Source organism: Staurois parvus, unplaced genomic scaffold, assembly GCF_062004578.1.
Source record: "Staurois parvus isolate SC_StPar_1 unplaced genomic scaffold, SC_StPar_1.0 ptg000553l, whole genome shotgun sequence".
In the NCBI taxonomy this organism is placed as follows: Eukaryota; Metazoa; Chordata; class Amphibia; order Anura; family Ranidae; genus Staurois; species Staurois parvus.
Window position 1 is genome coordinate 845889 of NW_028318349.1, and position 14520 is coordinate 860408.

Consider the following 14520-nt stretch of genomic DNA (forward strand, 5'->3'; position numbering starts at 1 on the left):
TACTGGTGTGTTTGGGGTCGTTGTCTTGTTGGAACACCCATTTCAAGGGCATTTCCTCTTCAGCATAAGGCAGCATGACCTCTTCAAGTATACTGATGTATTCAAACTGATCCATGATCCCTGGTATGCGATAAATAGGCCCAACACCGTAGTATGAGAAACATCCCCATATCATGATGCTTGCACAACCATGCTTCACTGTCTTCACAGTGTACTGTGGCTTGAATTCGGTGTTTGGGGATCGTCTGACAAACTGTCCCCGGGCACTAGACCCAAAAAGAACAATCTTACTTTCATCAGTCCACAAAATGTTGCGCCATTTCTCTTTAGGCCAGTCAATGTGCTCTTTGGCAAATTGTAACCTCTTCAGCACATGTCTTTTTTTCAACAGTGGGACTTTGCGGGGGCTTCTTGCAGATAGCTTGGCTTCACATAGGCGTCTTCTAATTGTAACAGTACACACAGGTAACTTTAGACCTTCTTTGATCTTCCTGGAGCTGATTGTTGGCTGAGTCCTTGCCATTTTGGCTATTCTTCTATCCATTCCAATGGTAGTTTTTCGCTTTCTTCCATGTCTTTCAGGTTTTGGTTGCCATTTTAAAGCATTTGCGATCATTTTAGCTGAGCAGCCTATCATTTTCTGCACTTCTTTATATGTTTTCCCCTCTCCAATCAACTTTTTAATCGAGGTACGCTGTTCTTCTGAACAATGTCTGGAACGACCCATTTTCCTCAGAATTTCAGAGAGAAATGCACTGTAACCAGCATGTACAACATTTGCTGCCTTCCTTCCTTAAATAAGGGCAATAATTGCCACCTGTTTTTCAAAGAATGAATGACCTCACTGATAGAACTCCACACTGCTATTATTTTGAACATGCCCCTTTCAATTAGTGATTCAATTACACAAAATCAGCAGCATGAATGTCATGACTGTTGGGTCTGTTGGATTTCTATTACTCTACTACACCTGCTAGTAAATTATTTGCCATGTAGAAATATCATTTCTACCAAAAACAGTGATTGACCAGGTTAGTGATGTCTGACTGCTATTATTTTGAACACAACTGTATATATAAAAATACAGTACCGTGTAAAGCATTTGCTTTGCCATTGTGTTATCTTATCCACTCAGCTGTGAGCTTATTCCTAAGGTTGACTAGCAGCTGGAGGAAGTTGGATCTGGAATTACTACACAGATTGTTGCTGATTTGTGATGCTGTAAGACTAATTTTTCTAGGATGGTTAGTGACAGCAACCCTAAAAGAAGGTATGTTTTAGGAATTGGACTTTTACTTGCTTACGGAACAGTTTTGAAGTAAAACATGTTTTAAGCTAATGAGGTCCTAGGTTGTGCATGGGTAAAAAGAAAAGTCCCGGACACCTGTCTGCCTTCGACAATAGGCAGACATTAAACAGCACAAACAAGAAATGTTACCTCAACCATATACATTGGGGCAAAAAAGTATTTAGTCAGCCACCAATTGTGCAAGTTCTCCCACTTAAAAAGATGAAAGAGGCTGTAATTGGCATCATAGGTAGACCTCAACTATGAGAGACAAAATGAGAAAAAAAATCCAGACAATCACATTGGCTGATTTGGAAAGAATTTATTTGCAAATTATGGTGGAAAATAAGTATTTGGTCACCTACAAACAAGCAAGATTTCTGGCTCTCACAGACCTGTACCTTCTTCTTTAAGAGGCTCCCCTGTCCTGCACTCATTACCTGTATCAATGACACTTGTTTGAACTTGTTATCAGTATAAAAGACACCTGTCCACAACCTCAAACAGTCACACTCCAAACTCCACTATGGTGAAGACCAAAGAGCTGTCGAAGGACACCAGAAACAAAATTGTAGACCTGCACCAGGCTGGGAAGACTGAATCTGCAATAGGCAAGCAGCTTGGTACAAATCAACTGTGGGAGCAATAATTAGAAAATGGAAGACATACAAGACCACTGATAATCTCCCTCGATCTGGGGCTCCACGCAAGATCTTACCCCGTGGGGTCAAAATGATCACAAGAACGGTGAGCGAAAATCCCAGGACCACACAGGGGGACCTAGTGAATGACCTGCAGAGAGCTGGGACCAACGTAACAAAGGCTACCATCAGTAACACACTATGCCACCAGGGACTCAGATCCTGCAGTGCCAGATGTGTCCCCCTGCTTAAGCCAGTACATGTCCGGGCCCGTCTGAAGTTTGCTAGAGAGCATTTGGATGATCCAGAAGAGGATTGGGAGAATGTCATATGGTCAGATGAAACCAAAATAGAACTGTTTGGTAGAAACACAACTCGTCGTGTTGGGAGGAGAGAGAATGCTGAGTTGCATCCAAAGAACACCATACCTACTGTGAAGCATGGGGGTGGCAACATCATGCTTTGGGGCTGTTTCTCTGCAAAGGGACCAGGACGACTGATCCATGTACAGGACAGAACGAATGGGGCCATGTATCGTGAGATTTTGAGTGCAAACCTCCTTCCATCAGCAAGGGCATTGAAGATGAAACGTGACTGGGTCTTCCAACATGACAATGATCCCAAACATACCGCCCGGGCAACGAAGGAGTGGCTTCGTAAGAAGCATTTCAAGGTCCTGGAGTGGCCTAGCCAGTCTCCAGATCTCAACCCCATAGAAAACCTTTGGAGGGAGTTGAAAGTCCATGCTGCCCAGCGACAGCTACAAAACATCACTGCTCTAGAGGAGATCTGCATGGAAGAATGGGCCAACATATCAGCAACAGTGTGTGCCAACCTTGTGAAGACTTACAGAAAACGTCTGACCTACTGTATGTCATTGCCAACAAAGGATATATAACAAAGTATTGAGATGAACTTTTGATATTGACCAAATACTTATTTTCCACCATAATTTGCAAATGAATTCTTTTCAAATCAGCCAATGTGATTGTCTGGATTTTTTTTCTCATTTTGTCTCTCATAGTTGAGGTCTACCTATGATGCCAATTACAGGTCTCTCTCATCTTTTTAACTGGGAGAACTTGCACAATTGGTGGCTGACTAAATACTTTTTTGCCCCACTGTATGTGGCTACCTAATGAGCTAGTCTGGAAGATCACGGAGCTTGCTTCTAAAGCTGAACAGATGGATCTTTCAGATTAGGCAATACACCACAGTTATGGTCAAATCAAAGAGAGCTCGGCTAATCATTGGATTAAATGTCTGCTCATGTACTGCTAGGCTAAAGGTTTTTATTTTTGCTCGTGGGTAGCTTAACACAATCCTTGGCCATAGATTACAGAGAGAAAAAAAAAGCAAGTAATAGGTTGGAAAACCTTGCCCACTTGTTGTCACCTTCTACATGACATGCTGCCTCCAGGACTGTTCGAGGCATGTCAAAAGCACCCTCAGCTGCATAGCCTAAATATGAATGTCTGCAGGACCCAAATATTTTTTTGAGCCAAACACATTGCAAGACAGATTGCACTTTATCTGACAATCCTCTGATGCATATGGCCATTGTTACCATTTTAAAGCAATATGCTATAAGGCAGATGCAGAAAGTATGAAGCAGCGATTCATTTCTAAACTGTTGGGAACTTATTTATCCTGGGATACAATAGTAATTTACAATAAAGTGGACCAGAGGCGATGCAACTGAACAAGTAAATGCACCAAAAACAAGACACCTACAAATTTAAATTCAGATATTTATGTGGGTAAAACCATCCAAGCAACAGGAATTATATGTTAAAGACCAACTATATGAAAAAAAAAAAAAAAAAAAAAAAAAACTTACCGGTTGTTCCTTTTCCGGTTCATAACAAAACCCTTAACAAGAAATTTGACAATATCTACCTACTGCTACCACAACGTTTCCTTAATATCAAGGTGCATATACTGTATAAAAAAAATAGCCTACAAAATATTATAATGAACACAATTACCCATTGTGTTTTGAAAGAATGCTGGAATGACAAGTCAAATTTGTTATTTCTAGTTTTGTTTCTAATGACACCCATAATCAGAATGGATTCCAAAGAGCAAACTGAGTGAAGACAAAGCTTCTGCTAAGATGAAAGCAGTTAACATGTTAATAATGATAGTGAAAAAAAAAAGAGAGAACTGTACATATCCAGTAGAATTGTTTTTTTATCAAGGAAAAACTGCCAATGGGTATCTTACTTTGTATCTTATTGTTACCTTAGACCTGCCATTCTCAACCAGAGTTCCATCAAACCCTTTGGGTCTTTGTCAAGGGTTTCTAGGGCTTCCTTTAGGTGCGACCGACCTCCTATTTAATGATGCCTGCATATTTCTGGAGACAACACCACGTGGAAAAGCCAGCTGTATGAATCCAGTGATATTTTTTGCTGTCTGTAAGGGTGGCCTTCTGACCACCACTGTAAGGGGGGGGGCATTCTTTCCACAGACCATCATTGCAAGGAATGTTTTTCCCACTGATCACCAAAAAACAGGCTATAGCAAGGGTTCCCCAAGTCATAAAAATTAAGTCAAGGGCTCCGCAAAGGTAAAAAGGTTGAAAAAGACTTAGATACTTGATATTACAGTTTTAGAGCTGTTGAAGCATGGCTAGGACATTCACATTCGTATATACGGATGTGAATTACATATTACAGTAAGTTAAAAGTCTACATTGTACACTATTTCATTTGATGAAAATGCATGGCAGGCTTCAGTTTGTGACAAGAAGGTAATAAGCGTTTTAAAGGTTTGAAAGCATTTAAGATATATCAGCATATCCAGATGAACATAATATAAATCCAGAGATTTACCTTTACCAAAGATTCAGAGAAATTTGTAAAGTCTGCAAGATAAATTTTAAGTGCACAAGAGTTGAAATAGTCAGAGAAGAGCTCAACGGCACCACATCCCATAGGGTATATTGCAAACAAGAAAAAAGGGAGGGGGGGACCTCCACAGATTAAGGGAAGGAGGAGGGATTGTTAAGGTGCATTAATTATATTCAGAACAAAAAACCTAAAATTGACAGCCCCGTTGGCTGGAGGTTAGGTGGTGTTCATGCTGTTGGTGAGCATCTGTGGTATTGCTAGCTCTTATCCTGGGTAACTTCTTTTTGTTTTGGGTTCATCAGTGTAAACTTGATTTGAACACTTCCTTTGGAATTATCCCCATGCACTTGGGTTGAAAGTTGTCAAGGGAGAACCCAATTTGGACAAACAACTTTGGCTCTTTTATGGAAGTCTAATTCTTGTTGGAAGATGGCTTGCATGGTATATGGGCTATCTTGTGATAAGGGCCATATCCCTTAAAGTTCAACCCAGCTTGTGTACCCCTCCTGCAGCCAATATACACATTGCCTTGTCCTGGCTTTCTAGGGGATTGAATGTCCATCGCTTTGACTGATTGATTGTAATTTACATCAGCAAAAAAACCTTTCTGAATTTTTGAATGGTTTATATGGTTTCCAGCTCATATATTTGTTGGTGTTGATGTAAAGAAGCCTGGAATGAGCAAAACATGTTGAGATTCATGACACCTGACAATGATCGAATAAGTAACTAATATATGGATGTTTTGATTCAGAAGTGCTCTTTATGTTCAATGATTTTATAAATCTTTCTATGGATTAATAAAAAAAATTGTCAATTTTACGTTTTTGGTTCTATCATTAATGGCATCTTAAAAATCCCGCCTCCTCCCCTCAATCTGAGGAGGTCCCCCCTTTTTTTCTCAAAGTTTTTTTACCTTAATGCATTCTATGAACCTGCTCAAGTGCCCACTTTGCAAGAGGCTTGTTTTAGGGGGGAAGAGCCAGGTCCACCAGCAGGGGACCCAAAAAGAAGAGGATCGGGGCTGCTCTGTGCAAAACCATTACACAGAGCAGGTAACTATAACATATTTGTTATTTAAGAAACAAAAAAAAAAAAAAACAACCTTTAGAATCACTTTCTAGCTACCTCTGAGGCAACCTATACCCAGTGGCACTGGATAAAGAATGGGCAAGGCCTGGTATTTACTAGAACTTTTATTCTTCTCTTGGTGTTCATTTTCACAGGGCAGAGGACAGCCCTGTGCTTTCTAAAACTCTGGGTTTGCCTCTAGAAGCATGTGACATCACCTGAGTGGAAAGGCACTGGTGATGCAGCCTTTCCAGGATGCACCTTTGAAGCCCTGGTAACATCACTAGTGCCTCAGGTAACCAGGAGGTGGAAAAAAAAAAAGATTGGTTTAGAGAATGTAAGATGGTTTCACACTGGCATGCAGAGCGGTGTTCGAATGTGATTTTTAGTAAAATGGAGGGGAAAGGTCAACTTTGAATAAAAGAGAAGCTCAGGCTGCAATACTCACCTCTTCCTTAGTACAGTAATTCCTCTTCACCACATGTCCTCAGTCTTCCAAGTTTATTGGCGGCCAATAAAAAAACTTTGTTGACCAAGGACATTCTGTGAGTGCAGAGCGTCACCACAGATTCTAGTCCAGTCCAATCACCTGGACTTGCATACAATGCTGCAGTGCGGCACTGAGCACCCCTCTCTGCATGGTTGAGGACAACCCACCACCAGAAAAAGAGGTGCAATGAAACACAGTTAAGTGGTTAGCACTTCCGCCTAGAAGCACTAGAGTTGTCAGTTCTAATCCCGACCATGGCACTACCTTTGTGGAGTTTGCACGTTCCCCTTGTGCCTGTGTGGGTTACCTCTGGGTAATCCGGTTTTCTCTCGCACTTCAAAGACATGTTCACAGATTACCTGGCTCCTGTCTATATTGGCTCAATGTACGCTGGAAAGGATTTGAAGACTGCTGGGACGCAGTGATTATTATGAGCTTATGGGATAGAAAAGATTGGGTAGTTATATATGAAATTAACTAGACACTGTTGGTTGTTTTCATGAAAAGAGTTTGAAAGTTTAAAAGGTGAAGGTAATGCGGTGTGGGGGATACAGAAGACAGCATTTTCCAGTAAGGATTATCAGCGCTTAACTGTAGATTTTTAGACACTGTTTTAGATTTTTTTTCTTTTTTTTCTGTACAGGAAACTATAAAGATTTTTCATGAAATTGGATATTTTTAAATTAAATTTCAAGCATGAATTTATTTTGCTTATTATATTTATCACACAGGATTCATTTTTAATGGAATTATTGATGAAACACTATTGTTATGATGATCACACATTAGCACATAGATGAATTGATAGTTTTTTTTGTTTAGTTTTATATTGATGAGGTGTATGTTTTTAAAAGTATAGCACAGTCACAGTCACTTTCAGTTATTTGGTACTTTATGCTTTTTTAGTGACCACACTTGTGAATATAATAGGAATAATTTCACTACCTGCCCCCTGGATCCTGTCCCCTCACAACTACTACGGTCACCCTCTTCTTTCATCCTATGCTCCCTCACTCACATCTTCAATCTCTCCCTCTCTAACGGTGCCTTTCCTTCCCCTCTAAAGCATGGACACATTGTAACCAGCGTACACACAGTGAAGGACGCAGCCTCCATTTTGTTAAGAGTTTCCATGTTATTCCCTCATTTCTCCCCCCCCCTCTCTCTGAGAGGCACAGTGACATATGGCAGTGTGTGTGTGTGTTAAAAGTGTCACAGGCCAGAGCCAGCAGGGGGGCTATGAGCTATAGGACACCCAAGGGAGCCGGGGCCTAGCTGTCCAAAGAACCCGTGCAATTTAACACCTCGTATAAGATAAGGCAAGCTTTCCCCAGAGTTCAAAGGACATTCCAAGGAAACACGACCAGATAACCTTTGTTAAAATCCATTTTTCCCCTATGTCTCATATCTTGGAATATGAGAAACTTACATAAAAACCGGACATATCGTCAGATTGGCCACGAGAAGACGAACAGTTTGGTAGGTCACTTGCCTTGTCTCGAATAGATAGGAAGCAGAAAAGTAGATCTCGTGAACCGTTCAGTGTATAATTTCATAATTCATATCTAATCAATCCTCAGACGTGTCTGCATAATAATCTACCTGCGGGTGGAATGTCACTTGTACAGATGGAAAGTTATGGGCCAAAATATGAGTTATGGGAGATTCTGGCTCTAGTTGAGGTATCCGCCCAGACCTCCACGCCCTAACGGGGTATTGGTCCTGCTGGGGAACTACAAAATGGGCTTTCAGGCCCAAGAGAGCTAGTTGAAGACGTCTCCCATTTTAACATCAGTACCACCTGGGGAGACCCGTGCCATTTCGCTCTGAAACTTGGATCTGCTAACCCAGGACGTTGGCAAGTACCTTAACCCTTTCACCTCTCTCTGATATCTCTTTGCTGTGCTGTTGGTCTCTGTATATTTTTATATATATATATATATATATATATATATATATATCTTAGTTACATATTTTTCTGTAAATATTTTTATTGCACCCATTTGACCTTTTAGTAATAAATCTTTTCTTCTGAAAGTGTTGAACTGTTTCTATAGCGCTTTATTGCAATTTATGAATTCCTGCCTCTAAAGAGAATGCTACTGTGTTTGTTTAACCCTCTGTATAATCGGCCTGCGGTGACCGTTTTATACAGACTATTATCTCAACCATTATAGGGTTATAGCTGATATTGCAGAGTTTCCTCTTTCTCTGTACAAAAAGGAGGTGGTGGCAGTGTGAAGGGTTAATTGCGTAATTAACCTGACCAAGTAACAATCGCATTCAGGCTGCCGGTACATCGATTGTGGTCCAATTAGCTGGAAAATCGTTGTGCAAGGTGCAACTGAGTGTGGCATTGTTACGCACGTGACAGCATGGTTTTAGATTGGCTAGTCCTTTGGTCACGAGTTTGGTGAGAAGGGCTGGGGTCTGGTGCCGCGTTCGTGACACACATAACTCCCATACTTAAAAAGCCCTCCCTGGATCCCACCAACATGAACAACTTAAGATCCATCTCCCTGCTGCCATTTTCCTCTAAACTCCTAGAACGCTTAGTCTACAATAACCTGAGCTCCTACCTCACTGACAACAACCTTCTTGACCCTTTACAGTCTGGCTGTCGCTCACAATACTCCACTGAAACTGCCCTACTAAAACTCACTAATGATCTACTAAGTGCTAAAACCAATGGCCACTACTCCATACTCTTACTACTCGACCTCTCTGCGGCTTTTGATACGGCTGACCATCCCCTCCTCCTCAAAAAACAAACTCCACTCTCTTGGCCTCCAAGACTCTGCTCTCTTCTGGTTCTCCTCCTACCTATCCCAGCGCTCCTTCAGTGTTACCTATAACTCTGGCTCCTCCTCTCCACTCCCTCTTTCTGTAGGGGTCCCTCAAGGTTCTGTCCTTGGACCCCTACTCTTCTCCATCTACACCTCCTCCCTTGATCACTTGATAAACTCCCATGGCTTTAAGTACCATCTCAATGCTGATGACACACAAATCTCTTTCCAGCCCTCACCCCTTCATTCTCCACTCGCATTACTAACCTACTAAGTGACGTATCGGCATGGATGTCACTCCACTTCCTCAAACTCAATCTTTCCAAAACTGAGCTCATACTATTCCCTCCAGCCCGTGCCCCCTCCCCTGACTTCTCCATCAAGATCAATAACACAATCATCAGTCCCTCCCCTCATGCCAGGGTACTAGGTGTAATCCTAGACTCTCATCTGTCCTTTCAGCCCCAAATCCAATCTCTGTCTATATCTTGTAGACTTCACCTCTGCAACATCTCCAAGATACGCCCGTTCCTAACCTCAGAAACCACTAAGCAACTTATCCACTCCCTTGTTATCTCTCGCCTTGACTATTGTAACTCCCTCCTCATTGGCCTACCTGATCGCAGGCTATCCCCTCTTCAGTCTATCATGAATGCTGCTGCCAGACTCATCCACCTTACTAACCGTTCTGTATCAGTCACCCTTCTCTGCCAATCCCTCCACTGGCTTCCCATTGCCCAACGGATAAAATTCAAAAGATTAACAATAACATATAAAGCCATTTATAACTTTGCCCCAAATTACATCACCGATTTTGTCTCCAAATATCACCCAAACCGTCCTCTCCACTCCTCGCATGACCTCCTGCTCTCTAGCTCCCTTGTCTCCTCCTCCCATGCTCATCTCCAGGACTTCTCCAAAGTTTCCCCCAATCCTCTGCAACTCTCTACTCCAATTTATCAGACTATTGCCTACTCTGCTCACTTTTAGGTGATCTCTGAAAACCTCTCTCTTCAGGGAAGCTTATCCTGCCGTCAGCTAACAATGGAATCTTCTACTCTTCCTACCAGTCCATCCCCCACAGTTACTACCTTTTGTACCACTAGCCCCGCCCTCCTAGATTGTAAGCTCCAAGGAGCAGGGCCCTCCTAACCCTCTTGTATTGATCTGTATTGTTGCTGTATTGTCTCCCATTATATTGTAAAGTGCTGAGCAAACTGTTGGCGCCATATAAATCCTGTATAATAATAATAATGTGGTGCAGACTTCATTCATAGAAGTCTCCAGTGAGTCCTACCTGACCAGACTGCCAAGGCTTTGGAAGGAAAAGAGGCCTCTTCCACTAAGCCTTTAGTAATCCTGCTGCATCAATGATATGCATTCAACAAAGAAGCAACATTCTTGCCATCTGCCCCATGGAACAGGGAAACACTCAGTTGCCGTGATAGGGCAGGGTCTCTTATAATCTATATTTCTTGTTTCTCTAAGTTGGAGGACTTAGCAAGGGGGATTATTACGCAGGTTAACTGTGTCATCAGGAAAATGAACTACAAAACAAGTTATTATACAGTGAAGAACAAAACTGTAGAGCATGAACATTACAAATACACAAAACAAATGCAACCAGCATAAACAAATGCTTATATATCAAAATGAGTCAAGCAACAGGCAGTGTAAACACTCCAGAAAATGTTATGTCACATGCACAAAAGGAAACAGAGCAGTGGCCATGATCCAGAACCTCCAACTTCAATACACTTGAAAAAGGATTGGTTCCTGGTAACACGTAGCATGAACAAAGCACTGGCAGGGTGGGTGTAACACAGGTTATAGACTGCAATGATTCAAATACATAAACTGCAAATTAAAAAAAAAGACCTAAACAATCTTGTAAAATAGAATGTGCCTTTTCATACAAAGGCAGGATATTGAAAAAGCATATTTAAAACATATGGAAGAGTATAAATGTTTCCATGGTAAGGGTCATTAGTTTTTAAAGGGGTTCTCTACCCTCAAATTACTTAATGCCTTGGCCCATATACTGTATTTGTGACATCTTTCCTTCCTTTTAAATTTCCTGTGTGCTTCTAAAACATTTTAAATGACCCTATTGCTAAAACAACCCCATCATTCTGATAGAATAAAAAATAAAAATATTTACTCTCTATAGTAAGCTGGATGGGGCTGGAACCTGAACTTCAGACAGTGCCAGACTCTGCCTGATCTCTGATATTCCCCTGAAGCTGAGAGGACATGATAAAATGCATAAGCATGTGGATATGCGATAAGCTGCCATAGGAACAGGGGTGGGCAGAAGGTAGGCTGTTCTAAGGAAGGGCTCTTTCACATAGGCATTGAAAAAAAGCAGTTGGGTTGCGTTTTTAACGCTTCCTGAACTCCTATCAATGCCACTCAAAAATGTTACAATAGAGAGCAGATGGAGGTGTTCACGCTGTAGCATTAGTGTTGCCTTCCACTGCAGCAAGGAATATTAACGCTGCCTGTAGAGTTTGGCAAGCATTGAAACTTTGCAACTGCCTTCATTCACTTTTAATGAAATGCACCATAAGTGCGCCGTAAATGCACTGTAACTGTGCCTATGGCGTTTACAGTGTGTTTAAGGTGCTGTTGCAAAGCATCAATTTAGCCTTGTGAAAAAAAAGACATCTCACAGGGTGTTTGAGGAATGTTGCTTGATGCAACATGATTGCCTGTACAACACATCCATAACACTCATTAACATTATAGGTGCATTAATATGCTTTAAAGCTGCTGTAGAATTTAACACCTGTGTGGAAGAGCCTTAATACTGCTGCTGTAAGCAAAGTCTCCGTTCTCTGGACATGCTAGAACTCTATACATAAAGCATAGCAGAACAGACTAAAGCAGAGACAGCCCGAATCTATAAATTTGCTGTCACATACACTTGTGTTCAAAATAATAGCAGTGTGTTGAAAAAAGTGAATAAAGCTCAAAATCCTTCTAATAGCTTTTATTTCCATACACACAAATGCATTGGGAACACTACACATTCTATTCCAAATCAAATCAAAACATGAAGAAAAATATATACAATTTGTGTTGTTCCTCTAAAAAAAATTGAAGAAAAGTGAATTTTAGACTGTTCAAAAAAATAGCAGTGTTTGTATTCTTTACAAACTCAAACATTTACTATATAAACTGAAAAATGTTTGAAGATGTTGCTTTCCTTTGAATCACTTAATGAATATTTAGTTGTATAAGCACTGTTTCTGAGAACTGCTGTACATCTGTGTTGCATGGAGTCAACCAACTTCTGGCCCCTGTGAACAGGTATTCCAGCCCAGGATGATTGGACTACATTCCACAGTACTTCTCGATTTCTTGGTTTTGCCTCAGAAACTTCATTTTTGATGTCACCCCACAAGATTTCTATTGGATTAAGATCCGGGGATTGGGCTGGCCACTCCATAACGTCAATCTTGTTGGTCTGGAACCAAGATGTTGCACATTTACTGGTGTGTTTGGGGTCGTCGTCTTGTTGGAACACCCATTTCAAGGGCATTTCCTCTTCAGCATAAGGCAGCATGACCTCTTCAAGTATTCGGATGTATTCAAACTGATCCATGATCCCTGGTATGCGATAAATAGGCCCAACTTCGTAGTATGAGAAACATCCCCATATCATGATGCTTGCACAACCATGCTTCACTGTCTTCACAGTGTACTGTGGCTTGAATTCAGTGTTTGGGGGTCGTCTGACAAACTGTCTCCGGCCACTAGACACAAAAAGAACAATCTCACTTTCATCAGTCCACAAAATGTTGCGCCATTTCTCTTTGTAACCTCTTCAGCACGTCTTTTTTTCAACAGTGGGACTTTGCGGGGGCTTCTTGCAGATAGCTTGGCTTCACATAGGCGTCTTCTAATTGTAACAGTACTCACAGGTAACTTTAGACCTTCTTTGATCTTCCTGGAGCTGATTGTTGGCTGAGTCCTTGCCATTTTGGCTATTCTTCAATCCATTCGAATGGTAGTTTTTCGCTTTCTTACACATCTTTCAGGTTTTGGTTGCCATTTTAACGCATTTGCAATCATTTTAGCTGAGCAGCCTATCATTTTCTGCACTTCTTTGTATGTTTTCCCCTCTCCAATCAACTTTTTAATCAAGGTACGCTGTTCTTCTGAACAATGTCTGGAATAACCCATTTTCCTCAGAATTTCAGAGAGAAATGCACTGTAACCAGCATGTACAACATTTGTTGCCTTCCTTCCTTAAATAAGGGCAATAATTGGCACCTGTTTTTCAAAGAATGAATGACCTCACTAATAGAACGCCACACTGCTATTATTTTGAACATGCCCCTTTCAATTAGTGATTCAATTACACAGAATCAGCAGCATGCATGTCATGACTGTTGGGTCTGTTGGATTTCTATTACTCAACTACACCTGCTAGTAAATTATTTGCCATGTAGAAATATCATTTCTACCAAAAACAGTGATTGATCAGGTTAGTGATGTCTGACTGCTATTATTTTGAACACAACTGTATATAAAAAAGGATTACAAAAAGGTAACAGCACTTGTCAAGCATTACAGAATGGCCTATACTAAAATTAGGTTTAATTTAAAATTAGGTAGGAAACCCCTTTATATTTCCTCTTACACATGGGATCAGTTACATCCTACAACACTGTGCATTTTACCTCCCTATTTCTTAAACTCCAAGATTGTCAGCAGAAAAGCACATCTGAACTATTTATCCCACAATATGGACTAAATGCTCTGAAAGCTGGAAGGGTGCATATGTTTGCAGTACAAAGAAGAGGGATGCAAGAAGGCACAGCGGAAACACTGGGTAAGGAGGTGACATACCAAAATAGAATTATCCAGCAAGACCTCCTGCAGGAGATAAAAATTACAGATGTGTGAGGAAGGGACAACTAGATTTAAAACCAGCACATCAGGGCCTAGTTAAAGTTTCCCCTTCTATTAGGTTACTCTTTATGTTGCAAGTCTGGTGTATAACACAAATGTGGCACAAAGAATTTATGTTATTTGAAAGTATTACAAGCAGACTCCAAATTGCAGCTTTATATTTTGTTAAAATTCAAGGCAGGAAACATATCCATGCATTTTAGGCATGTGTGTTTATAATTGAGAGCAATAGAAAAGCATGAAAATAGAAGCACTGTTCAATTACCAATTCTATCTACTGTACATAATGTATAAGCAAACTAAGCAGCTGCACCGAAATGTCTTTGCTTTTTGTCATAATGGTATAGTCTCATAAACAGTAAAGCCTTGTCACATCCCAATTGTATTAAACACCACTGTTTGCCACTAAACTACCCCTCCCAAGATCCTATATTGCAAAAAACGTTAGATCTCATATATGGTGATATCA

The 14520-nt window shown here is 40.9% G+C and overlaps 1 protein-coding gene across 2 annotated transcripts in view; it reads right to left on the bottom strand.

The window, feature by feature from the left end:
* Positions 1–14520, bottom strand: part of HEATR5A (HEAT repeat containing 5A) — a 132048-nt gene that overhangs the window by 51014 nt on the left and 66514 nt on the right. The window contains exon 21 of one of the 2 annotated variants that reach the window (XM_089691189.1): positions 13989–14015. The exons of the other annotated variant lie outside the window; for it this stretch is intronic. Coding sequence (XP_089547315.1) covers positions 13989–14015 — 27 coding nt within the window. The remainder of the gene's footprint in view (positions 1–13988; positions 14016–14520) is intronic. 2 annotated transcript variants of the gene reach the window in all.